Below are 25,960 nucleotides of genomic sequence, written 5' to 3' on the forward strand. Positions count from 1 at the left end.
GATTTGAGACTTTCTCTTTTAGACTCATCCTGTGAAGAGCTTCCAGGATGTTAGAGAACTAATTTTCTTAATATTTTCTGATTCTCTAACCCATTGACCTGCCAGATGACACAAAGTACTACAGTTTCAAAACAAAAGACAGATCCAACCGTCAGCACTGTTGTGGCATGCCAGATGACATTACCTTCATGACATGTGGCAACAGTGAAAGGTTAACTTACTCAGAGCAAGTTCCCTCTTGTAGCTCTTGGCTAAAACAACAAACGCTGTGCACGGTGGGAACCAGTAGTGCAGTTTCACTCAATCACTTTTATTTTCTTTGATCGCTTGAGGGAATTGCACACTGCACTGTGGTGATTGGGTAAAGTTCTCATTTTGCAGTCACTGTTTCACTATTGTGATGTTCTTAATATAACTGCTGATTAATGTGTTTATTAAGTCTTAATGCTGTTGCTCTTTGTGGTTGAGCACATCTGAATTACTTCAAAACTTTTGGGTTGTTACGGCAGTAATACAGCACATTATATTACATTATCAAATATTTGTGGCTTTGCTGTCCTGTGATCACTGTACCTCTAAAAAGTCAAGTTTTCATGAGCTCAGGAAAACAGCCCTGTTTTCAGATGTGTGAGGATTCATTTCCAGCTAATCCAGAGTGTTTGGGTTTTTGTTTTTTTTCCCTTGACTGAAAACGTAATTCTTCAGTTTTATCAGGAAAAGTCTGACAAGTGACTAAAGCTGTCAGACAAATGGATGAATTGTATAAAAAAAAACTTCAAGATGTCTCTGAGATTCAGTGGATTAAAAGTGTCTGACAGGTGTTAGTATCACTGTTGGAGCATCTTAAAGGGACAAGTTTGCGCAAAAGTGAAATATCAGCCTTTATATTCTCACCCCCGTGGCGATGGAAAGTCGGTGGTGAAGCTTTGTGTAAACTGTGTTGCAGAATTCTGCTAAAGTGGATGGGGGCCAGTTTTAAAGTGTAAAAAAACCCATTGGCATTAAGTGAGAAGATAACAGCTGAATTTTCATTTATGAGTGAACTTCTCCTTTAAACACCACCCCACTAGTATGTACGTGTTTCTATCTTTTCTTTTTGACTTTATGGACGGTGATATGTTGTGATTTCTTTCTTGTGAAAAATGTGCTCATTGTAAGTCACTTTGGACAAAAGTCTATGCTAAATGCCTTAAATGTAAATGTTAACGTAAATGTAAGGGACTGCAGTGTCCAGCAGGGGGAAGTCACAATCATCTCTGTCTGTCTGATGCCTCCCTGCTGTCACTCATGAGGAGACAGTATGAATAAAGTTCACAAATCAGACTGGTCAGACATGATACTGTTTACTGACATGCTATCCAATGTGTATGCCTACACAATACACACACACACACACACACGCACACACAGCTTTTCTTTAATCAGAGCAGATAATTAGTTTCTGTCATCTGTTTATCTCCAAAAAGAGCATCAACACATCGACTTGTCTATTATAAAGTCTTTCAAAAGCTCTCCTCTAAATGTAAAAGTTGACTTATTTCAGAGCATGTCTTGTTTGTTACTGTATATCTGCCACATGGGGGCTTCATTATCATATTGTTGCCATGGTATTTCAAACTCAGGACCTGAGAAGCAGGCATGACGGAGAGGTGATGAGTGCTCTAATCCATCAGGTCAGTGTGTGATATCCAGTGCAGAGCAGGGACACACAGTTTGTTGTAATAGTTCCACTCTGGATACTTGCTGAGCTGCATTTCTCTCTGGGACGATGAGCTGCGTTGCTCCCGTGAGGAGGATTGTGAATGACAAAGGTAGGACCTGCTATGCAATTTTAAACAGCCCATCATCGTCTATGCAGATTACACTAAGCTGTTGTAGCCTTTTCTCCCAGTCCTGCTCCTCTGAAGTGGACTTTCTCCTGCAGAGGACAGACGGAAACTGCTTCACGCTCATTAAATCACTGCTGTTTGATATTCATTAATTTATTCCATCTGCACCCGCACGGCCTTATTGGACACGTTGCACATTTCTTGTCAATCCCAACTTTGCTCTTAAACATCGACAAGTGCTGTGAAAGCCGATTACACTCTGTCTGTGTTTTCTCTCTATTAATCCAGTTTAATTAGAGGCTAGTGGGCCCTGCACTCCGGATGTTAATCCTCATGTGCCAATTCTTCTCGTCAAGTCAAGTGATGTCTCCTCAACACACATATCACCGGTAGAACCACAGCCTGAAAAACATCAGATTCAGATGCCAAGTTTGTGCACACCAAAAGGTGTGGCAATCCATTGATCTGGTTTGATATGTCGATGAAATGATCAGCGACCCAGGTTGATTGATGCAAAGTGAAAATGTCGACCCACATCATCACTTTATCTTGACCTTCCCCTGGTACGTCTCTGCGCATGTCATTCATAAACCTTCAAACTGTGTTGGTGCCGGGCAGGTGATGGCAAGCAGCCAAGAACAAGACAATGAAGATGTGAACTCCCTTCTCAGGAATTAAACATCAGTGTGGAAATATTTTGGACTTTGGAGAAAAGACAGAGCGTCTCACTTGCTTCTTCTGAAACTGATTGTGTCAAATGGGCACGTAATATTGAATCAAATTGAAATCGTAACCTGGCGGACTTTGTGATATATCGTCAAATATCGTATCGTTGTGCGGAGAATCCATAAAACATCTGTGTAACACTTGCCTGAAAAAAATGACTTGGATCAAATGACCTGAGTCACGTGTCTGCATGTGACATCACAAAAGTCCAACAACATTAAAAGTATAGGCCTAAAACTAAACAAAAAACTAGCAAAAGTAGTGCAGAGAAGCAAACCTATACTTTATATGTGTGTGCGTTTGTATGAACAAGCTCGAGTGAGAGTCTAGTGAGGCAGGTCAGTGAAGGGTGGACCTTTGTCCGGGGTCGGCCAGCGGCTCATTATTTATTCATGCTCATGTATCTGACCGGCCAGCTAATTGCGGCGGGAGCAGGGGCCCAATTACCCACCGCCTCCTGCAGCCGCACTGTCTCACATTCACAGGAAACTGGAGGGTGGATCACATATCTGCCGTGACTAACGCCATGCGTCTTATTTACATTTGCACATCTCAAGTTAAACTCCAAACAAACAGCTTTCGTGTCTGTTTATCGTGGATGCTCGCTGGCAGGAGCTCGAGAGAGAAAGAGACATAAATGTTGAGAGATGGAGTGGAATTTGTTTACAGGAGCTTGACAAGTGTTTGGTTTTGTTGCTGTGAGCATGACAGACAAAGGTAAGGTCTTTACTCTGATGTTTGTTTCCCTGTTTGTCAGCTGTATGTGTGTGTGTGTGTGTGTGTGTGTGTGTGTGTGTGTGTATGTGACATAAGCACACACTGTTTCCCCCTCTCTTACAGTGGGCTCCAGTGAGGATGTGAACACGAGCTCTGTGACAGAGGAGATCTTCACATCATCACATCAGGATCAACGGACCAACAAGGAGCCCCTCTCATTCCTTCCTCCTCTTCCTCGTCTTCATTCATCCTTACCCTCACCAGGTGAGATACAATTCTGAAGCTTTGAATATTTAATCTCGCACTGAGGAGGTCTAAATATATTCTGAAGTGTTCAGCCCTATTTTCTACATTCAATTGGTTTCACTCTGATGGAGCAGACTGTTGCAGCAGTTCATCACTCAACAATGGGCGAGGGCTTATATTGTGAAAAGAAAGACGAGGCTCTCAAATATACCCGCGTGGCCTCAGGTTGCAGTCACCTATAGCTGAACTGTATGAGCTGTATGCGCCACAGCGAGCCAATATCTCTGTCTTTCACTGTTGCGGAGAGACGAGAAGTCAATCCGGGCGCTGAAAATTTAGAAAATGTAGCTGAAACATGCTGGTTTCAAAGAAGGGGAAAAAAAGTGTCCATCATGGTGCCCATCCAGTGGAGAAAACCTGGTAAAGTGGCCTCTAAGGTGCCCGTCTAGTGAAGAAAACGTGATAAAATGATCCTCTGAGGTGCCCTTCCAGTCTCTCTTCCAATAAAAAGTATTACTTCTTGGGGCACTCACTATACATTATACATTTACTCTGTGATGTTTTTTCCAAGTTCATCTGACATCCCTTTTTCCTGCAGTCTCCCCTCCATCAGATGAGGTCTACCTGCAAGCCGCGGCCATTTTCCAGCAGCTGCGGACAGAGAAGACGGTCACACAGCAGCCTCTGCTCTATGGGAAGAAGACGGACACACCGCAACCAGAGAGCAAAGACAAAACCACCCAGAGACAGGCCTACCAACTCGCCTTCAACACACTCAAGTGTATGACGTGACTCAGATTGTTTTCAGCTGCCTTTGACCGAGTCTAGTTCTGAGATCCACTCCGTCCCACGCCGCGCCTGCCTGGACAGGAGGGACTGATGGTTAAACGTAAAGTCAGGGAGAAATTCATTTGATCTACTGTAGCGCTGCCTCTGCAGACCTCACCCACCTCCCGGCCTTATCTCTATAATGAATAGCAGTGGGGCTGCAGCATGTGTCAACTCCAATATTCACTTCTGAATAGCACCTTCAACTGCACACTGTAGATTAAATAGTATATATTCATACGTTTTATTGCTCCATGTGACTGCAAATTGCTTCAGCTGGCGTTACAGCAGATGTCTGTATGGGAGGTGATAAGAGGGTGCATGCCGTGGACACACACACACTCATGCTAACACACACTTTTATACAGTATTAGACTGCACATGCGAGGGGGTGGGGGGCGGTGGGGTGCTGGTATCTTCCTATGCAGATAGTTTTGATTTCATTTGGTCAGGTTTAGAAAATGCTGCTCTCTGAGATGTTTGCGACCACCCCGGTACAAAGGATTTCAATCGTCCGTTGGCCTGCTCGGCTGAAAGCGGTGAAAAAAATGACATTTTAAAGCTGCCTGATAAATATTCTCACCTTTTCATTTGGTTTAAATTTGCATGATGTTAAAAGAGTCCATTGTGGTGATGAACAAACAGGGAATCATCACCCAGCTCTGGCCTCATCCCCAGTTTCACAGAGCATTTTCAAGTCTTTTAGCTAACTGTTTTAACTTTATTGTTTTGGTTCACTGTTCTCATCAGTCTCATTTTCACACACACAACCAGGCCTGCAGTAAATGTTTTACCAAAAACGTTAGAGAGGAGCTGGTGGAATATATTGAAGCTATAGAGCCATATTTCTCAGGTGAAAATTATTTCAGTTGCCAATCAATCAGGAATTGGACTAATGAACATGCTTATTGGCTTCAACTTTGAATCTGGAACAAAGAACCTAGAGCGTAACATTATCCCAGCATTCAGGCTCCCAACCTGAGCGTGCTGTCAGAGGAAAATGACTGCCGTGTGAATGCAGTCTCTCATTATACAAAGGTTGGTCATCTGACATGACCCCATCTAGAATTTATGGGCCAACATGAGCTCCCTAATAACTTTATAAGATGATAATAAAGATGATGATATGTCATTGTGGTGTTCTGCTGCCCACAAGCGACCAAAGTCAATTCATTTTGATTCAAAACACTTAGCAGAGACATCACTCACAAAGAAAACGTCCTTGTTTACTCCGATGGACTTCACTGTTAACATTTCTTCATTGGAAACTTCATTCTACATAAGAAATAGTCCCTATGAAAACTGCTGCTGACCATATCAATGCATCTTCTGGAGAAACAAGAACACCATTTAACAAAACATAAAGTTTCTAACATTTCTGCATAAAAAATAATAAATGTTTGTTGTAATTGAATCGAGATTTGTACATTATCAAAAATGTTTCCAACAATCTTCAAACCCAGAGAACTCTGTAATTGTATTCAAGGTAATATGCATTCATTTTATTTTGGTCAACTGTCGCTATAATTTCTGGGAAAACTCAATGCGTCACAGAACATGACAAAGGACATCGACGACTCGAGCATGACTAAACACAATGTGAATAAAAACTTGAATGCATCATTTCGTCCGTGAACATTTCTGCCAGTCACGTCAGATTTATCAGGTTTTCATCAGCAATGGTGGTTGTTTAACAATGAAGACAACAACTCCCATGATCCAACACTATTTATTTATTAAGAGACCCCTAGAGGCAGAATTACATATGTTGCAAATGAAATAAAAAAGGCATAAAATCTCAGAGGATATCTCCAAATCTGGGAAACCAATAATGAGAAAATTTTGTATGTCTTTTGTAATCTGGGTGAACTGAGCCTTTAATAATTCTGTCCATTTGTTAGAAAGTGTCTTATGTGAAATCCGACTGATGTTTTCATAATTTCTTTCCTTGTCCATTAACATTACTGTTCCTCTCCTAGACCAAGATTTACTCGAGGACATTATCGCTGACAGCTGCTTCCACACGTCCCAGAATATTGTGAGTGAGTCCCACCAGACTTGACACGAGTGGTCACCAGCCAAAAAAAAAAAACGTATAAAAAAAACTCTCCAGCGCTCCCTCACTGACTGTTAAAGCGTCTGGGAGTTATCCGTCTTCCGATAAAGTAGCCGTGTTCTCGCCGCCAATGTGAATGCGCTCCATCAGAATATGTTGAAATGGTGGCGAGTAAGGAGGACATTTGTATTCAGATCTGTTCGGAGTCGGGATGGTTATGGATGGCAAATGATGCATAGGGACACACTTTCCAACTGAGAGACTGTAAATGACACCATAAAACACTGTGCAATGACACACACATGGGCGGAGAGGGATACCAGTGTGTGTTAATGTGTGTGTGTGTAGAGGATTACTTTGTTGAGGGATGGCGAAACAGAGAGAGTGGGCTGACAGGCCATTAGTCTGCCGCTATGACTATAAAAGCTGCCACACGGCTCTTTGTAATTCCACACACCTCTTTTACTGCAACATACGTCTTCGAACTCCTGCAGAGACACAGACAGTGAGAGAAGGGAAGGAAGAGTGAGAAAATATCTGCTGATCACTTTTAGTTTTCCTCAAGGCGGCTATAATCAATAAATTTATATTAGCAATGGACAACATATAGAAGTCACTTAAAATGATCAGCTCAAAGGCCCAGCAGGGAAAAAAAGGCTACTTGCTTTACTCTACACGGAAGACAGACGTTAGCGACTAGCTGCTGATCATGGTAGTGCATTTAGCTGCCGAACAGCCAGACATTTCTCTCAGGAGACGTTGGAGACCAAAACTAGAGCTAAAAGAGAGTGAATATTTGAGAGTCCAGATAAATGATGATATTGCTCCAAAGCTGCTGCGTGTCTGTAAACAACAAACTGCTTGCTGAGAAGTTCATTATCAAAAGACAATGATGTGTTGGTGTTGTGTTAACAGCTTGTTTCTGCTGCCAAACAGTGGTCAAAAAAATATTACCACAGGTTTAAGTTGAATGTTATGTTATGACAAGCTGAAATGTCTGCTGTGGAAAGAGCTATAGTCTAATATTGATATTATCTATACAATGAAACTAATGATGATGATGATGATGATGGTGTTTTGCAGTCTCGCGATGTATTGCCCTTGGCGTTGGTGATGCTGTTTGACTTCCAGGACCGAAGGTTTTTTGTGCGTGAACATTCACTGAAGGATGAAGAGGAGGCTCTGCAGGAAGTCAGAGTCCTGGAGAGCAGCCTGCACAGGTCTGTGTGAAGGTGTAGAGGCTGAAGCATTAACATCACACACGTGATGTTTTACCACTCATGCAAGTTTGAAATAGTTTCAACTGCTTGCATGTTAAAGGGTATTTCCACCACTTACAAACTACTTTTTCCACATATGCAGTAGTAAAGGTCTTGGGGAGTACTAATGCATATGTGAAAATAAAGTAGTTCAAAGTCTTTTGTGGCTCCAGAGGAAGCTGCATGTAATCTGATAAATTGCCTCCAGTGATGTCACTCGTAGTTTAGGTACATTTTGGTAATGCAGGGAAGCGTTTTATTCCTATAACGCTGTGAAAGTCATTAAGGACATTATGGCCTTTTCAAAACCTGCCACCTACATTTCCCACAATTCAGCTCAGCCACTAAGTGACATCATTGGCAGCAGCTTATCAGGTCACATGTAGCTTCCTCCTCTGGAGCCACAAAAAGATTTGATGCCATTTTTCACATATGCAGTAATACTCCTCTCTAAAGACCTGTAAACACACTTCAATGTGTTCATACATTGGCGGAGTTACCCTTTAAAAAATGTCGTGTGTGTGATTGTTACAGGTGTAAGACCAAGCTGGCAGCGTCTCTCGCACGCTGCAGAGTGAAACATCATCTGCATAGTGTCTCCTGTTTCCTGTCCGATCCCGTCAGGGCCAAACAGCACAGGGCGAAATGTCTGCCACTTTACGGCTGGGTCAACACGCTCAAGACCAGGTACGCTCACACACACACACACACACACACACACACACACATACACACATAAACGCACCAAGACAAGGCTGCTATGTAATCACTTTCACAGTTGTTCACATATTTATTCTGCTTCTAATTACAGAGAAAGTGCAAATATTGTGAAGTCTGTAATTATTCCGGTGACAAACACTTAAATAAAAGATGCCGCCTGAGGAAGAGAAACTCATCACACCCCAGAGTAGCTGCCAGTCGGAGCCTTTTTGTGTTCTTTGTGCCATTAAGTGCCTGCATCTACGAGCATATTGAGTTTATTAAATCATCTGACTCTTCAGTATTCAATAGCTCCCCTCTGCTCTTCTTTGTGATACATCCCACATTTCAGTGTGTTTGGGTATAAACCAGCAGGGATTATCTGGTTTATGTCACACGCCGCAGCACACAGGCTGCCAGCATTAAAAAGAAGCGTTAAACTCTTTATGAAATGACTTGTACTCTGTGAGTCTAACATGACAGGTTCTGTGTGGGGGGCACTGCAGAGCGAGGTTAATAGTCAGTGAAGTTCACTGGGGCGTATCTGAGACAGGAAGGCTCAGCGCTCTTACAGCTGGAGGGGACGAAGTGCTGCTGTCATTGGTGATGTAAAGCTGAAAGCTGCATCGCCGTTCTCCAGACAGCCCTGGAGGGAAGCAGGCCTTGGCTTGGGCACTGATGCATTTGAGTCGCAGGATTTATTGTAAATATCCTCTTCGTCCTGAACTAATAGATTTATCTCACCTCCCCTGTGCTCTGTAAGTGTTGAGGAAGTGTGTGAAGCGTTACGAAGCGCCGGCTTGTGTGAAGTGAAGAACATCGCTGACCTCAGAGGCCCGACGTTCTGCAGGGACCCTCTCTGTCCGGACACACTGGTCTTCACCCAACAGCTCCATGCTCTGCTCCAGCAACTCCTCACAGCTCCACCTGCACTCTACATGCAGGTACGTTTGCATCTGTTTGTGTGTAGTGAAGTGTTTAACTAGAGGTAAAACCCATTAAAGGTGACACATTGTATACTAAATAAACAAAACTCTCTTGGTGTTGACTGAATAGACAAACTGACAAAAGAGAGTTGGTTTATCTAGTTTGTTTAGCCGAATTTTTTTTTTTTTTTAAATCAGCCGATGCTCTTCTGATTAAAATGTCTTCCCCAAACTACATAATGCACCTTCAAGAAAACAGAATGGATTTAGAGACCAACACACAGCATCAATAAAAAAAAATGCATAGTTGAAAAATAATTCTATATATAATTTCTATATAAATAATATAGAAATAGAATATAAAACTAATAATGATAAATAGTAAAATGCTGATAAAACAGAATACAAAGCTATGATGAAAAAGAAATAAATACATTGAAATAAGTGAAGTGCAGTCCTTGTTCAGTGCAAAACATCTATTTGAGGTAGTATATGCATAAATAAATACATAAATAAAATATGCTACTACTGTATGCATATTAATGCTGAAACTGTTTTGTAGTCTGTATATTCTAGTTTTCATGGACCTGTATCTCCTGCCTGACGGCAGTAGTTTGAACAGTATGTGACCGGGGTGTGATGAGTCCTTTAGGATGGTTTTGGCCTTTTTGAGGCAGCGGTAACTGTGAAGTTAGTTAGGGGAGAGGGCAGCCAGTGATTTTCTGTGCTGCCTTTGTGACCCCCTGGAGCTTTTTCCTCTGTGCCACAGTGCAGCTTGAAAACCACACACAGAGACAGTATGACAGGATGCTCTCAATTGAGCAGCGGTAGAAGGAAACAAGCAGTTTTTGGGAGATGTTGTTCTTCCTGAGAACTCTCAGGAAGTAAAGTCTCTGCCGGGCCTTCTTCACTAGCTCATTGATGTGGATGCTCCAGGTCAGGTCCTCCATGATATTGACTCCCAGGAAGAGGAAGTCGGAGACCCTCTCCACACAGGTCCCCGCCTATGAGCAGCGGCTAGATGTCCGTTTTCTTCCTAATGAAGTACACGATGAGCTCCTTGGTCTTTGATGTGTTGAGGAGCAAGTTTTTAACTCTGCACCACACCGCCAATCGCTCCACCTCGTCTCTGTAGTCGGACTCATCCCCCATCGAGATGAGCCCCCGCACTGTGGTGTCATCGGCGAATTTGACGAACGTGTGGCTGAAGTGAGCGGAGGTGCAGTCATGGGTGTAGAGGGTATAGAGCAGGGGTCTCAGAACGCAGCCCTGCGGGGAGCCAGTGCTGAGGCTGAGGATTGGGATGCATTAAGGCTCACTCTTACCCTCTGAATGTGGTCTGTCAGAAAGTTCTTAATGCAAAGCATGGTGTTAAAGCAGAGCTAAAGTCTATGAAGAGCAGCCTAGCGTAACTCCCCTGCTGCTCCAGGTGGGACAATGCAGCATGGACAAAGCACTTCATCACCACAGGGATGAGTGCTACTGGCCGGTTGTCATTGAGAGTGGTGATGTTCGTTTTTTTGGGCAGGGGGACTATGGTGGAGGACTTCAGGCAGGATGGGACAGTGAACTAGAAGAGTGACTGGTTGAAGAGCTTAGTAAAGACCTCCACCAGCTTGTCCACACAGTCCTTCAGCACGCGTCCGCAGACGCCATCAGGTCCGGCCGCCTCCACAGGTTGACTGCCAGCAGTGTACGCCTCACCTCATGCTGTGGCTGTCGCTGTGGACTGCTGGATGTGGCGTGGCTGCCTCTGGTGGCTTAACCTCAAAACGGGCAAAGAAGTGGTTCAGCTCCTCCGCCAGTGAGGCATCCCCTTCAGCAGTCCCGAGGTTGGTCCTGTAGTTGGTGATGTGCTGGATTCCCTGCCACACCTGCCTGCTGTTGTTGCTGTCTAGTTGATCCTTCTCCTGTAGTCCAACTTGGCCTTTCGTATGCCTCTCTTCAGACTGGTACGTGCTGCGCTGTAGGGAGCCCCGTCACCTGATCTGAATGCGGTGTTCCTCTTCCTCCCTAGTCATCGAGGGCTTCTGGATGGGGTAGACACGGATGTCTTTGTAGACTGTGACAATGTCTATGCAGTTCTTAATGTAACACAGAACACTGCCCGTAAACATATCCAGGTCTGGATGTTCGAAAATGTCCCAGCAGGTCCTGTCGAAGCAGTCCTGCAGCTGCTGAGAGGCTCCATCAGGCCATGTTTTAACAGTCTTTGTGATGGTAGGAGCGGTTTTCCTGAGGGGGGTGTATGCCGGGACTGAAAGCAGTGACAGGTGGTCGGACTGGGCCAGGTGTGGTAGTGGGCTGACCCTGTAGCCCCGCTTGATGTTTGAGTAGACCTTGTCCAGTGTGTCAGCTCCTCTGGTTGCACACTTTACGTGCTGATAGAATTTTGGGAGCACTGCTTTTAAGTCCACGTTGATGGTTGAATTCCCCCCAACGATAAACACTGCATCAGGATACCTGCTCTGCTGACTGCTAATGCTGCCATTTAAAAGTCCAAAACATTGCAATTTGAAACACTAAAACCATAAAATTAAAGGACAGTTCTTAAAAGCCAGACTTAATAGAAAGGATTTTAGTTTACGTCTTAATCTGCAGATATTTCCGGCTCTTCTCAGATCGTCCAGGAGGCTGTTCCAACGGCTAGAAGTGCATCACCAAATGTTTTAGTTCAGGATCTTAGTCGTCTTCCTGGATCATAAACCAAAAGCATTCGTAATATACAGTCTGGTGCCAGGCCACGTAGTGCCTCAAAAGCTGATATGGCTGCAATCTTCTAGTTTCTCAAAAAAGAGTTTTCCATGTGTCCACTTTATTGGAGTACATGTCTTCACAGAGATAAGTAAAAGCATATTTATTGGCTTTAAAGACTTTTTTAAAAAAGCTCCAAAATGCTGACTGCGAGTTTCCCTCTGAAACAAACAGGAGGAGCTGTAGTTAATTACATCAATCCTTCTTAAAAACTTGAACACAGCTCATTTCACTGCTGCGAGACAGATTAAAAAGTTCAGCTCTTTACAAAAGACCCTTTTCAGTTGGATGTGGAGTTTAAAGTTGTCACACTGAGTTAAAGAAGTCACTTTGCTGTGTTCTTGATTAGCAGCACAGCAGTCTATAACGCTGGAGGGAACGGCTTCCTCGAGATTAACAAGAAAGTCCTCCACCTTTGTGTGTGTGTGTTTGCAGGACAGGAGTGTGTGTGTGGCGGTGAGTGTGTTACGCCCCCTGCTGTTTGAGAATGGTGACGTCCTGGTGGCAGGGTCTTTCTCGGCCGTGACGGTGGCCCACGTGGCCGTCGTGGCCGCCGCCCGCTCCGGTCGAGTGTTGGTGTGCGGCGCTGATCACACACCTTCCCACATAGAGGAGATACAAGAGCTGCTCACACAAATGGACCTGAAGAGTGAGTGAGAAACAAATATTCCAGAAAACACAAAGTCTGTTGATTAACAAAGGAAAACATATTTTTCATTCCAGTCTACAAAACATACGGTCCTACTGTACACACACGGCTTTACTGATGCAAATCCATCTCTTACGTAGATGTGCGAGTCCTGTCAGAAGCGTTCTGCGGTCTGGATGAGTGGGACGCCGCTGTCCAGAAGCTGAAGGTCATCATAGTGCTGCCTCAGTGTTCGTCCACCGCCCTCAATGACCCTGTGCCCACCATCCACAGTGAACATGGAGGTCAGCCCAACACAAACCAAGGATATGTTACAATTTGAATTTCTGTTGCTTTAGGTTCAGCTTTCCATTTCATCTTGTACCACACTGTGCTTAGGTTTAGGCACAAGAACCCCTTGGTTCAGGTTAGGAAAAGGTTTAGTTTAACTTAGCTTTGTTGCCATGAACACAGCTGGAGATGCCGCGATTTCTTGTCAAATCTGTTTCGTGTCACAGTTACAAATGTTGAAACAAAATCTCAAACTGCAGCCACTTGCAAACCCAGCCCTCTCGCCTGTAACTCAACCACCCGATATGAAAGTCAGGTCTTAAAAACATGTAGTGTGAACATGATATGACATGTGTAGAAATGTTAGTATGCAGAAACATGCAGTGCTAACGTGTGCTCCTGTTGGCTGGGCTGGGAACATCACATCAGGGAGGAAGGGTTGAACAAGTGAGATTAGTTAAATTTAGTCCACCACAACTTTAGACTCTAAAGTCACCGGCATGATAAGCAGACCCCAGTAAGCAGAAATGTGGGTAATTATCTCAAGAAAGTCTGCAAATTTATGGAAAGTTTGTACAATATATAGAGAGTAACAATGCTTAAATTCTTACAAATCCAAGAAAGATATCAAGTGAAATACTTACACATATGTTAGGGCTGGGTATTATGTACAATTATATATCATTATCATGAGCTGAGACTATATGTCGTGGCATTAAAGTTGTCTTTTCCTGTCTTTTTTAAAGGCTTCGTGACAGTAAAGTGAACTACTTACCAGACTGTTCTACTTGTTCTCATACTTGTCTTGACCCACTTAGTCATTAAATCCACATTACTGATGATTATTCATAAGAAATCTTGTTGCGTTGATATTTTGTGAAAGTACCCATACTCTTTCCTACAATGCTGTTGAGATACCGACATCGAAGTAGGGCCTATTTGGTCAAAAATGTGATATTAGATTTTGTGGCCTAATCCCAACATTTATGCAGCAGGAAGATTGCAAAAAAATTGAGGAACGTATTGTATATGGCATGGAAATATTGTGATTTTAATTGTAAGACCACCCAGCCCTATCATATGTATTTACTTTTTAATTATGCATTTACTGAGTTATAACTGAATGTATGACTGACTGTCTGCAGTTTAAAGAAATGAATTTTCCTTTCCTCCTCCATGCACTAAGCTAACAGACGCTAACTAACACTAATTAGCTGTCAACATTTATGGAGAATTGTGCCAAGAAGATCCCACTGCGGGGCCTGTGCCATTAAAGAATGTAGATAGAGGGAGAAAGTAACTGCTAAAATATTCTCTAAATATTGATGAAAATATAAAGAGGTAGTATCTTTATATTGAATCTCCCAAATATGATGAAATAAGTTTAATTCTGTTGACAGACTGGGATCTGCTGCCGGACCTGTCTCAGGGTCCTGTGTCCAAGAGCAGGATACACACAATGGCTGCCAAGCAGGCACGACTGCTGTCACAAGCTCTCTCCTGTGAGTATGTTTGAAAGCCTACACGCACGCGCACACACACACACAGTGATGACTTTTTTGTCCCATATGATCACATTTTTCACTGCCTGAACACACACCAAAACTCACCAAACTTGGAATATAGGTCACACCTGCCAAACATTTTTGAAAAGTTATTCAAAGAATTTTGATATTTCAAACAATACTCAAGTTATTAAATAACAACCTCCTGCAGATTTCATTCCAAACAAGAAGTGTTGCATATCTCCACATCGGTGTGTCCGAATGACATCAAATTCAGGTTACTACTTCCCCATTTTTTGGGCCATTACCACAAGGTGGCGCTCTTTAAACGTAGTATTTTATACCTCCACATTGGTAGGTCAGATTAACACGAACCCTGTACAATTATTGCCAATGCCCTCCTGACGATAGCTGACAAAAGGTGTTACCAGGGGACTCTATAATGCCCCCTGGAATATTAAAAATCCAAGCCCCGCCTCCTACATGCACATCACCAAATCAAATCAAATCAATCTTTATTTATATGGCGCTTTTCATACAAAAAAGTATCTCAAAGTGCCTTACAGAAATTTACAAACAACAACAGAAAAAGAGAAACAGCAAATAAAATCAAGAGAAGAAAATTAAAAGAACCCAACCCTCCCACCCCCACAGTCATGCACAAAGACATACACAAATACATACATACTCATACACACACTCACACATATGCACGCAGACACAAAGACACACACACTCACACCCACACATACACTAGCTGTCTAAACTAGCTACTAAAGAGACATGGCCGGGCAGCGAGACCAGAGGCGTGGAGGAAGCTACCTTTCGGGGGCCAACCACACTGGGAGAGATCCCGGTCCAAGGCCGCAGGGAGCGCCGCCACAGAGACCACCCCAACCTGGGCAGACAGGAGGCCCCACACCAAGGTGCAAAGCCCTCTAGTCACCCGGGCCGAAACTGTCCATGGGACAGCACCCCCCGTGGCCAGACCAGGGACAACTCCCAGTCTGGCAGGCCCCCATGAGGAAACACTGGAGATTAAAAACTGATAAACTAAACAGTAAAATAAGGCAAAAAAGCAGAGAAGCTAAAAACATGAGGGACTAAAACATAAAAGCATAGAGGCTAAAAACACGAGGGAACTAAAACATAAAAGCATAGAGGCTAAAAACATGAGGGACTAACATAAAAGCATAGAGGCTAAAAACACGAGGGACTAAAACATAAAAGCATAGAGGCTAAAAACATGAGGGACTAAAACATAAAAGCATAGAGGCTAAAAACACAAGGGACTAAAACATAAAAGCATAAAGGCTGAAGACACGAGAGACTAAAACATGAAAGCATAAAGGCTAAAAACGTGAGGGATTAAAACAGTAAGAAAGGATAAAAAATACAAGTGCTCTGATAAGCACAGCATAAAAGGAATTCAAAAGAATTTAAATTTCAATTAAAAGCCTGGTTAAAAAGGTGGTTCTTGAGCCTCTTTTTTAAAACCTCAGCAGTCTCCGTGACCCTGAGGTTCTCCGGCAGGCTGTTCCACAGTCGGGGCCCATAACAACTGAAAGCCGCCTCCCTGTGCTTTTTTGAACTAACCTGTGGTATGGTTAAAAGGCCAGTGCCGGAGGACCTCAGGGTCCGCGGGGGCTGATAAGGTAAAAGCAGGTCAGATAAGTAAGAAGGCCCAAGACCGTTAAGACAGTTAAAAACTAGTAAAAGAACCTACACTTATACATGAACGACATTCGGTATGCATATGTATCTTGACCAGACGCACAAAGAAACATCAAGGGTACCAAACTGTCACTCCAACAGGAAGTCGGCCATTTTGATTCAAAGCTCCCATTTCACCCCATTCTGATCCATTTCCATGCCTCGTAATTAAACGAACTCTTCCTACAGATTGAACACCACAGACTTCCAATTCACTCAGTATCATCCTCAAACCTTGAACATGAAAAGTTATCAAAAGTTTTCGCCTACGTCAAACATGGTGGGTGTCATGGTGCGGTCCATTTTCATGCTTCGCCATAAAGCATCAAGTCCTTATAACTTCACCATACAATTTCCCATGTACACCAAATTCATCACACATGTATACGATGTCGCCCTGAATACCTCCATGCATCAATACTGTGTCATATCCATAGCGCCACCTACTGGACACAGGAAATCCGTCAAACATCCTATTTACATGACATTTATAGGTTTTTTCTCCATATCATACCCTACAAGATGACATGATAGTAAACGGTGAGCACACCCTCCAACAGCGTCTCCGCCACTCAATAATCAAAACACAACTGACCACAAATTCGTTTAAGGGCCCGTTCATCGCTGCTTGTCGCTTTAATTATTGTTTGTATCTCATCCGTCAGTCCCAAAGGTTCAAACTGTGGTCTACTGCACACGCTCAGTGTATCCTGAGGAAAATGAACAGCTGGTGAAAAGAGTGTTAGAGAAAACACACACTCACCCCAAACTGCTGCCCTTCAGGTAAACACACACACACACACACACACACACACACCTGCTCTGTCTTTATGCAAGAATTACTTTACTGTCTATTCACTGTTTAATTATGCAATCAGGCTTTTCATTACTGTCCACAGGAGAAAACTTAAATTAGTCATGTACTGTTCTTACTACAGGCTACACACAAAGCATTAAGGGCTTTCAGAAAAGTAATTGTAGGTGCGTTGAAGGCAAACAGGAAGCTGAAGGCCTTGGCAGAGAGTGACAGGTGATTGTCAGCAGCTCAGCTCACCTGCTTTCATGTCTGCATCAGTTGGACATTTACTTTGAAGCTGAATCATTTCGCTCTTACCATCACTGAGATCGTCCATCAAAGTGATTTTACTTTCACTGAGATCAAAGATGTCAACTTGCTTGGCTTTGATGTTAGTTTTATAAAGTTTCATTTAGTCAACAGTCATGCTTGTGAAGCTGTACTTGCATATGCTAACATTAGCATGCTAACATGTTCACAGTGATGATGCAAAAATGCCACTTGGACCCTTCTTTCTGAGTTGGGAAGTCCTCAACTTGCCTTTGTCAACCCAAACAGTATGCTACTTACATGGAAATATGCTGAATGTGTAATTTACTTTTTACTGTACTTTTGATAGTAAAGTACGTTCAATATCAGATACTTTCCGACTTTTTAAAGTAACATTTTACTATTATGTCTTTATTTTTACTCAACTAAGACGTTTGGGTACTTGTTACAACAGTGTTACAGCCGTAGATCACAGTCCAAATGACCTGTGAGCAAATTTTCTTTAAAAAGTAATGATTAAAAAAAGTTTTTTTAGCATCAGGCAACCATTTATATTTATGTCTATGTTTCTGCATATACGATGTCAGAGTCGGCAAGTCGTACACAAAATTTTGCAGACTTTTCTGACTTCTTGTTAAGACTCGAGGGAGCATTCAGGTACATTTTCCCAGCTGGGAACTCAATTTTCCGATTATCTAAGACAACTAAAACGCACAGAATCTAAGTATAGCATGTTAGTATGCTAACAAATTCTTGCACTCTGCTGTCATCTCATCCTTAACTTCTCTCGTGTGAGTGTGTCTGATAGTTTGTTTGATGGCTTTTCAAATTTTAAATAGCTTGCATTTTCTTATCGCATGCCTGTACCGGAATCTAATTTCTACAAATTCAAAGAATCTATAAAATTTTTACACCAAAGAAACATGATGGTGTCTTTATTGAATGTCATAGCAATCCATGCAGTAGCCAAGAAGGTGAACTGGTGCCGCCAGCCAAGAAGTCAGTCTCACCGAAACTCAGTGGGACTCTGGAGACCTTAGTGTCTCTATAAAATGTTGTGCAAGTCTATCTTTTAGTTGTGGAGATATTTTACTTGTCCGGAGAGCCCTGCTGCTGGCCTCGCTGAAAACTGCACGTTATGCACTTTCTTGTGAAAACTGTAATGAAATCATCTGTGGTAGTTTAAAAAAAAACGCTATTGGAGTCTTATGATGATGGTAAAAAATATCGACTGTGAATCCTGCAACACATCTGATGTGAAATCTTAATTAAAGGCTTTCTTTCTTCGTATGCACTGACCTCAAAGTGATATTTTGTCCGACGGGGAAACTGCAGTGCTTTTAATTTGAAGTATGAGTAATGATTTGCGAAAGCATGGCATCTGTTATGCTTTCAGACAGTTCTCATGCCCATGAAAGTGAAATGTTGCAGCTAAACTCACGGCTTCGTCACAAATTTCTCTCCACAGCTGCTCGTGTAACATCTGCATGTGTCTCTAACTGCAGAGCCCAATTCTAGTGAGTAGAGAGCTTCATCTCAGTGACAGACAGGAGAGACTGTGAGAGAGAGACAGAGTGAGTAAGTCATGTTTGTCTAGAGGAAATATGACAGCGTATCTCATGTCTCCACATTTACTGTAGGTGCTGCTGTGTGAGAATGGATCTATGTGTGTGTGTGTGTGTGTGTGTGTGTGTGTGTGTGTGTGTGTGTGTGTGTGTGTGTGTGTGTGTGGGACAGAGAGAGGGAGACAGAGAGGTTACAGTCACCAGGCGGACGACAGTATAAAGGATCAGTTGCAGTTGCCGTGGGGACAGTAGTTCATCCTACAGTCTGGGTGAACGGGGTGGAAAAGATTTCAGAGTCTGTTTTTAATGCCTGCTGCTCCATCCATCCTCTTGAAGAAATCCAAACGTTATTATATTCAGTCGCGTAAGCTCTTTAGTCAGCGCACCAGCGTGCAGTGAGTCGGTCAGCAGCTGTTTCACCTCCATGTTTACAGCACCTGTTCGACGAAAACGCAGATCTGCTGAGGCACCGTGCTGCTTTCAATCCCAAGACCTGCACGATGGCAGCAGGCATATATTAGTCTTCTAAACGCATCGGCAGTCCTCGTATGTAAAAAGGTTGTTTTCCATCATAAACTTAAAACAAAAAGACATGATTTTATTCTTAAATTAAAGTTTTATGGGAAGTAGGATGGAATATGGGAAGTAAAACAAACACATTTTGCATAAACTGCTCAGTTACTCAGTCACTGCCGCTTTATTTCCTGCCAAAAGGCTTAAATGCTTTAATTATAGTCCATATAGTATAAGTCAGGGATATATATATATATATATATATACATACACACACACACACACACACACACATATAGGGAACAGGGAATTATAAGATTCCTCTTGGTGTTTAAGTGTTTACAGATTTTAGTTAGTTTTATGTTTGTGTGATATTTCCATGTTGTTTATATTTTAGAAAATCATTACAAATATCAATTATCAATCTAGATTTCCAGGGTGTAGAAATCTCTTAATTAGCAGATACCAAACATATGTTTTTTTTCTGATTTCCAGTACGTCGGCTCCCTCACCTTTTTTGCAATGTTGTAAAAGCACCCTATACTCCAGATGTTTGTCAGTACACGGGGACGTCACTGTCGCTTACGGGTACAGCACAGCGCAGACTGATGCTGAAGCAAAACAAAGACACTAGGAACAAAAGAGATGACTGACGGAGACACAGACTTACATACGCGGGAGGCCAATCAGGGACAGGTGAAACTAATCAGGACGATCACAAGGGAGAGAAAACAAGAGAAAGACATGAATTGACACAGTGTGACACATGAGGATGAACCTTACAAAATAAAACAGGCCAAAAACCCAACACCACCAGCTTCTCTGATTCAGCCCTGGCAACTTTTTATTTTTCATTTATTTTTTTTTATAAAAACAATTGTCTAAATTATCTTACTTCCAAAAAGAGCTTGTTTTTGATACTTTTGATATGAATAAAGGTCACATGAGCACATCACCTCCATTCTTTAACAGAATTTAGTGCAGATTGTTAACTAACATTTACCAGATGTACATTACACAGGAACCAGCAGACAGATGAAAGTGTGGAGGCACATAAATATGCTTATCCTGAGATTCTTAGCTGGACAACCTGTCCGCAGAGTTGTTGGTGGATCAACATCAACACTTACTGTGCAGTCATACGTCTCAAATGAATGCGGCAATGATGGATTTGTGCTGCATTCTCAGGGTGAACGGTCCGATTTTCCCTGATGACTCCCAGTCAGGAGACGCGACAACAGACTCCAGGTTCTTCAGACTCGAACAATCTCAGTTCACCAACGGCTGCTTTGTCGCACGGCTGTCCCGCCAGGTGAGAGAGTGAGGAGGGAAAGAGTGTGTGACGTGAAAGAAGAACTACATCAGAAATGTAGAGGGCAAGGTTGTGTTTGGAGATGGAGGGGGGAGTGTGTGTGTGTGTGTGTGTGTGTGTGTGTGTGTGTGTGTGTGTGTGTGTGTGTGTGTGTGTGTGTGAACCTGTTGTGTGATTGCTTTGCGACGAGACCTTCCAGTAGTGCTGAGGCTGCACTCTTTTACTGTCTGTCTGCTGGGAGGTCGGTCGGCTCTGCTTGTTTGCACGCACACATGCACGCACACATGCACACACACATACAGCCATACACACACACACAGAGGCTATCACTCCCTGAAACACTGCAGCATTATACCAATACTCCGTAAAAAAAGAGAGACAAGTTAAGATGAAATACGCCCTAGCCGCTGAATCATTTCACATTTCTACAGCAGAGATGAATGGATAATTCTCCGGTCTCTCTGTCTTCCTCCACCATTCAGTCTTGTTGCATCACCTCGTTGCTACGTCTCTTTGCCTCTCTCCTCTTTCTTCCCTCTGGCTCTACCCATAAAAAAAGAAGAAAAATATAACAGAAGGAAATGAGATGCTGCTCCTTTGATCCCCTGCAGCTTGAGAAAATGGTGCAGTGAGGGGACTGTGCCTGTGTGTGTGTGTGTGTGTGTGTATTGATATAAAGCACACACACACACACACACACAGGGGGGCACGTTGTGCTCACCTGTCCAGTGGCAGTGCAGCAATTTAAAATCTAATGATCATCACATCTAATAGTATCGGCAGTATCGGCATTCACGCTTAGAGAGTGAAATCGCATCAGAGCTGCAGCTGACAGCGCTGAGGTTGTTAACGGAGGCTCACATGAACGACTCCACACCAGTCAAACTGCGCTGGAGGACGATTTAAAGGGATATGAAATAGACACATGGCAGCATAGAGAGATTGAAGAGAGAGGATGAGGAGGGGGCAACCAGAAGTCTCCCTTGAAGCTTGATTTTAGAAATCAAAGGGAGACAAGAAAACAAGATGTTGCTATGAAAGATTGATGGAAGATACGCATGTGTCCAAAACCTGAGAAAGCTCACCTGTAAAACACACAAGAAAGGCGTCATTAATGCCTCATTAACTTGGTTTTAATTTTGAGGTTTACGAATGTCCCACTGGTTTTCTTGCAAGAGGAAAACAAGAGGCAAAATTTCTGGGATCTGTGCCTATGGTCAGTGGGCCATGATGAATTTACGGTTTACTCAGACCACAAATGAGACACAGTTCCTAACTGTTTATCCAGTGGTTATCTGGTGTTAATGCATTGTGTCTGCATTTTTCTTTCAGTTTTTTTTTATTTATTTTTTTTGCAAAAAACAAAACAAACAGCCAACTGTGGCGCTAATACAGCAGATTGTGGCATTTAGTTTCCCAGGTAAACACACAGACCTCTTCGACTGTGGCAGCTGCAGTGTCTCTGGGTTAGTTATATGTCTATCAATATGTCTATCGTGGCATATCGTTTTATTATCAACACAACCTACAGATGAGGCTGATTGGGATGACAGTAGGATAGACGACCAAGGAGGTGGCCTACGACATTACTTATCATCCACCTGCATCATCCAAGCCTTTCTGATAAGGGGGGGAAAAGTCTAAAACAAGTCCAGCTGCCTACGATACAGCACTTAGATTCACCATGACCTGGATGACTGAGAACCCTCATCAACAGACAGTAGGATAGTTTTGCAGATTTGGTCCTAACCCCACATATTGGAAAAAAAAGAAATCACGGCTTGTTGATGGTGTGGAGAAAGTTATTACCGTTCATCATGTGGAGACCATAATTTTCTGTGGCAAATTTAATCTGTCAATCTGTCCAATAGTTGTTGTATATGTATTTTACTAAAACTACAAATGTTAACCTCACGATGTTGCAATAGGAAAAGATGGGGGATCAGCAAAGTCTGTGAGATACACAGTCTAAAATGTCATCGCAATATGTGTATCTAAATCCACCCAAAACCATGGAAAGAAATGAAACAGATCTGACAGGCTGCCATCATTCATGCCTCTCTCTAGTATAATGTAGTCTTCTCTTCTTTATTACAAACTCACATTTCCGCGGCATAATTTAAGTTTTGAGGCTTATAAATGACTCAGAGCATATAATGCTGTCAAAGCAAGAAAATGAAAAACAATTTAAAGGCAGATTAAACACTTGAGGGTGAATAAAAAGCTGCATTTGCAGTGTTTTGAGCAGTGTGCTGTACATTATTCAGCTTTCATTACAGACGAGACTGAGACAGGGAGAGACAGAAGGAGAGGGACGGAGAAGGAAAAGACTTACAGCTGATTTAAAGGGATTTTTACTCTGTTTAAATGTTGAAAAACTGTGTTTTACCCATGTGCTTACTGTATGTACACATACACATTATGGGAGTTTTGTCACATCATGTTTTGGTGGCATAAAATGTCCTGTTCGACTCAGGTTAAATTGTAATTACGTTCATTCCCTTGATGCCATCAGTAGGTCAACATTTCAGTTTGTCCAATAGTTTGATTTATAAACAAATACCTGCTAAACTAAACAGCTTTCTGTTTAGTGCTAGTTAGCAGCATGCTAACACACTTAACTAAGATGGTGAACATGGTAAACAAAACACCTGCTGAATATCAGCATGTTAGCAGTTTCAGTGTGAGAATATCTGCATGCTGACATTAGCATTTAGCTTAAAGCACCACCGTGCCTCGGTACAGCCTCACACAGCTGCTAGCTTGGTGGCAGAATAAATGGTTTTATGTGTATGGTTCTGCAAACCACAGATATGTTGAAACTTTTATCTTTCTTTAGGTTCAGTTTTGTATCTTATGTTGTGACAACAGCCAGTGGGAGAGCTGATAGTGTTTTGTGAGTTGTAGTTTCCCTAGTAAACACACCAACCTCTTCTTAGATTCTTCTGTTGCTCCTCTCAGGGCAGCTCATCCTCCGGAGCAGCCAAGCTTTGAGCTAAATGCTAACTAATTTCATGTTCTGAAAACACAGTTTATAATCTGCTTAGGTTTAGGCACAAAATATCACATTTTGGCTTAAGAATACCTGCATTCAGCATCACACACGGCTGTGGACTTTTCATCCAAAATATCGGGTTTTTTGCAAACATAAACATGGCCTGAAATTTTCCTGAGGTACCTTTTTGCCTGTTACTCCACTATTTCCTCCGACTCCTGATTCAAAACATGTAATGAGAACATGATACGACACTTTTTGAAGAAATGTCAATATCATACGTAGGCCTGTGAAACATACAGATGTGAAAGTATCGTCCCAAGTTAATGTTTTTACCCTCGCGACTGAGTTTTCTCACGCAGGACGAGAAGGATGATAATTGGCTTGTGACAGTTACTATTTTGTAGTCTTATAAATGATTTCCCACTCTGCTCTGTTGGGATGTAAAAGCCATCAATCCCCCAGTGATCTCTCCTCCTCCTCCTCCTCCTCCTCCTCCTCCTCCTTCTCCTCTGCAGGTTCACTTTATAGCTGTGTCTCATTTCTACAGCGTCGTGTTGTGTTGTATAGATCTCCTTGGTGCAATGTTACCCCAGAGGCCTGTAGTTTTAATGTGTTGTATCTTCACATCAAAACTGCCCTTGCTTTTTCAGGCGGATCCCACGAAGGTGGAAACAGTCCAGGATGTCCTGGCAAGGGCAGCAGCAAAGGGCCTCCTGGGTGGAGTAATATCTGAACAACCGAAAAATGTTAAGAAGGGGAAAGGCAACAAGAATCGTGGCACTTCAGCCAGCAGCAGACCTTCGTCCCCCTCGAGCCAAGAGAGGCAAGATCCAGCCTCAGAACATGAGGAGAAGAACGGTGAATGTGATGAGGAGGTAAAGGAGGGAGGAAAGAAGAAGAAAGTGCTTAAAGGGAGTAAACGAAAGGTCAAACAACGACCAAAACAGTCCAACAGGGCGACCGCAGTCTCAAAGCCTCACAAGAAGAAACCAACAAAGAGACGAGTCAAGACGAAACCGAGAAGAATACCTCGTCTTACACTGACGTTGATGTCCTCTGCAAAACCCTCCAACCGCTTGTCTCCAATCACAGCCCTTGCACACAAGCTCAGTGACAACACATCGATTAAATCACAGCAGACCGTCTTTAGCACCCGTGCCCCTGCCAGTCCTGCTCCACCGGCACCACATGCAGCCTCCAAGCAGGTGAAGAGACAAAACCCAGAGCCTGAACGAGCAGAGAAAACACAGAAGGATGCAACTAAACCAGAAAGCCAGTTTAAGACCGAGTCGAAGACGGTCAGAGCGAAGACAGAGGTGGTGACACAGAACAGGTCGAAGGCTGCAGATTCTGTCCTGCCACCCATTTCCTTCCCATCGCCCAGATCTCTCAGCAGCAGGAGTGGCAGTTCTCACTCTCAGCGTCTGTCCCGGGCCTCCAGCTCTCATCTCACCCAAATAACTGCATCGTGCGCATCAACAATCTCTCTGCCCGGATTATAGAAACGTTGGGATCACGATTGCCGATGTGGTAAATTCAATACCAATATCGTGAAGGAAAGGGCTCGCAAATAAATTGTTTAGTGTGAAATCATTGTAAGTTATACATCGAGAAGTGTGATTTAACTTAAATCGTCAGCTGAATACTGTGTACCAGAGTGTATTTTGCTCTACATCCCAAGATGGGAGCTGATAAAAGTATTTAAGTTAAATATGAAAAAATAAAAATATATGACAAATGAATTCTTCACATTCACATTATCATTTATGTATTTGGGCGAGATGGTATCGTGACAGAAGATATCATCGCTGCTTGCTCTTCTGTCCAGCTAAGTGAATGGCGCTGGGTTATGGACGCTGAATGTGAGGCAAAGACATTTAAATCCCCTGGTTTTCCATTTTCTCTCCAACTGGCAAGCTTGCATTCATCCTCCATGTCAGGTGTTGTAACAGCTATTTGATGATATTGTGAAAATTTTTACATATTATTGCAAATATTTATGACAACAATATCTAATCTTATCTAATGTCTGACTAAACCTCAGTCACGGTGACCCACGGTGACATTCTACTCAGTTCATCCTTGAGTTTGTTGCAGATTTGAAGACATTTGAAGAAAAATTCAAACATGATGCCTCCTGTGACAGCAATCTGATAGAAAGGATAATAAAAGAACAGAATAATAAGAATTCTGTTATACATATATTATTTCAAAATGTTTTCTCCCTAGAAATAGCTCATAATGCACCCAAATACAAAACCTGCGAAGGAAAATAAAACCTGTGTTGAGGGGTCAGAAGCATTAAAACACCGGGAACGGGCCATAGAGG

General features: G+C 42.7%; 1 protein-coding gene and 1 long non-coding RNA gene across 3 annotated transcripts; one reads left to right on the forward strand and one right to left on the reverse strand.

The window, feature by feature from the left end:
• Positions 1–1,630: 1,630 nt before the first annotated feature.
• Positions 1,631–25,373, forward strand: LOC115578837 (putative methyltransferase NSUN7). 2 transcript variants are annotated; one of them, XM_030412066.1, is made up of 13 exons: positions 1,631–1,811; positions 3,369–3,536; positions 4,117–4,299; positions 6,326–6,384; positions 7,486–7,622; positions 8,196–8,348; positions 9,124–9,304; positions 12,476–12,689; positions 12,830–12,973; positions 14,360–14,461; positions 16,843–16,960; positions 20,510–20,633; positions 24,282–25,373. In XM_030412066.1, exons 1-13 carry the CDS (start codon positions 1,769–1,771, stop codon positions 25,131–25,133), a joined length of 2,478 nt encoding a protein of 825 aa, XP_030267926.1. In that variant the 5' UTR covers positions 1,631–1,768; the 3' UTR covers positions 25,134–25,373. The 2 variants fall into 2 exon arrangements, with proteins under 2 accessions (XP_030267926.1, XP_030267936.1); XM_030412076.1 differs by having other exon boundaries at positions 3,396–3,536.
• On the reverse strand, positions 12,129–19,984 carry LOC115578847 (uncharacterized). Its single transcript, XR_003983545.1, has 3 exons — positions 19,834–19,984; positions 12,826–12,943; positions 12,129–12,682 (listed from the first exon to the last, which is right to left on the reverse strand). It is a non-coding gene; the product is annotated as an uncharacterized LOC115578847 (long non-coding RNA).
• Positions 25,374–25,960: the final 587 nt, after the last annotated feature.

This window comes from Sparus aurata, chromosome 1 (assembly GCF_900880675.1).
Source record: "Sparus aurata chromosome 1, fSpaAur1.1, whole genome shotgun sequence".
Lineage (NCBI taxonomy): Eukaryota > Metazoa > Chordata > Actinopteri > Spariformes > Sparidae > Sparus > Sparus aurata.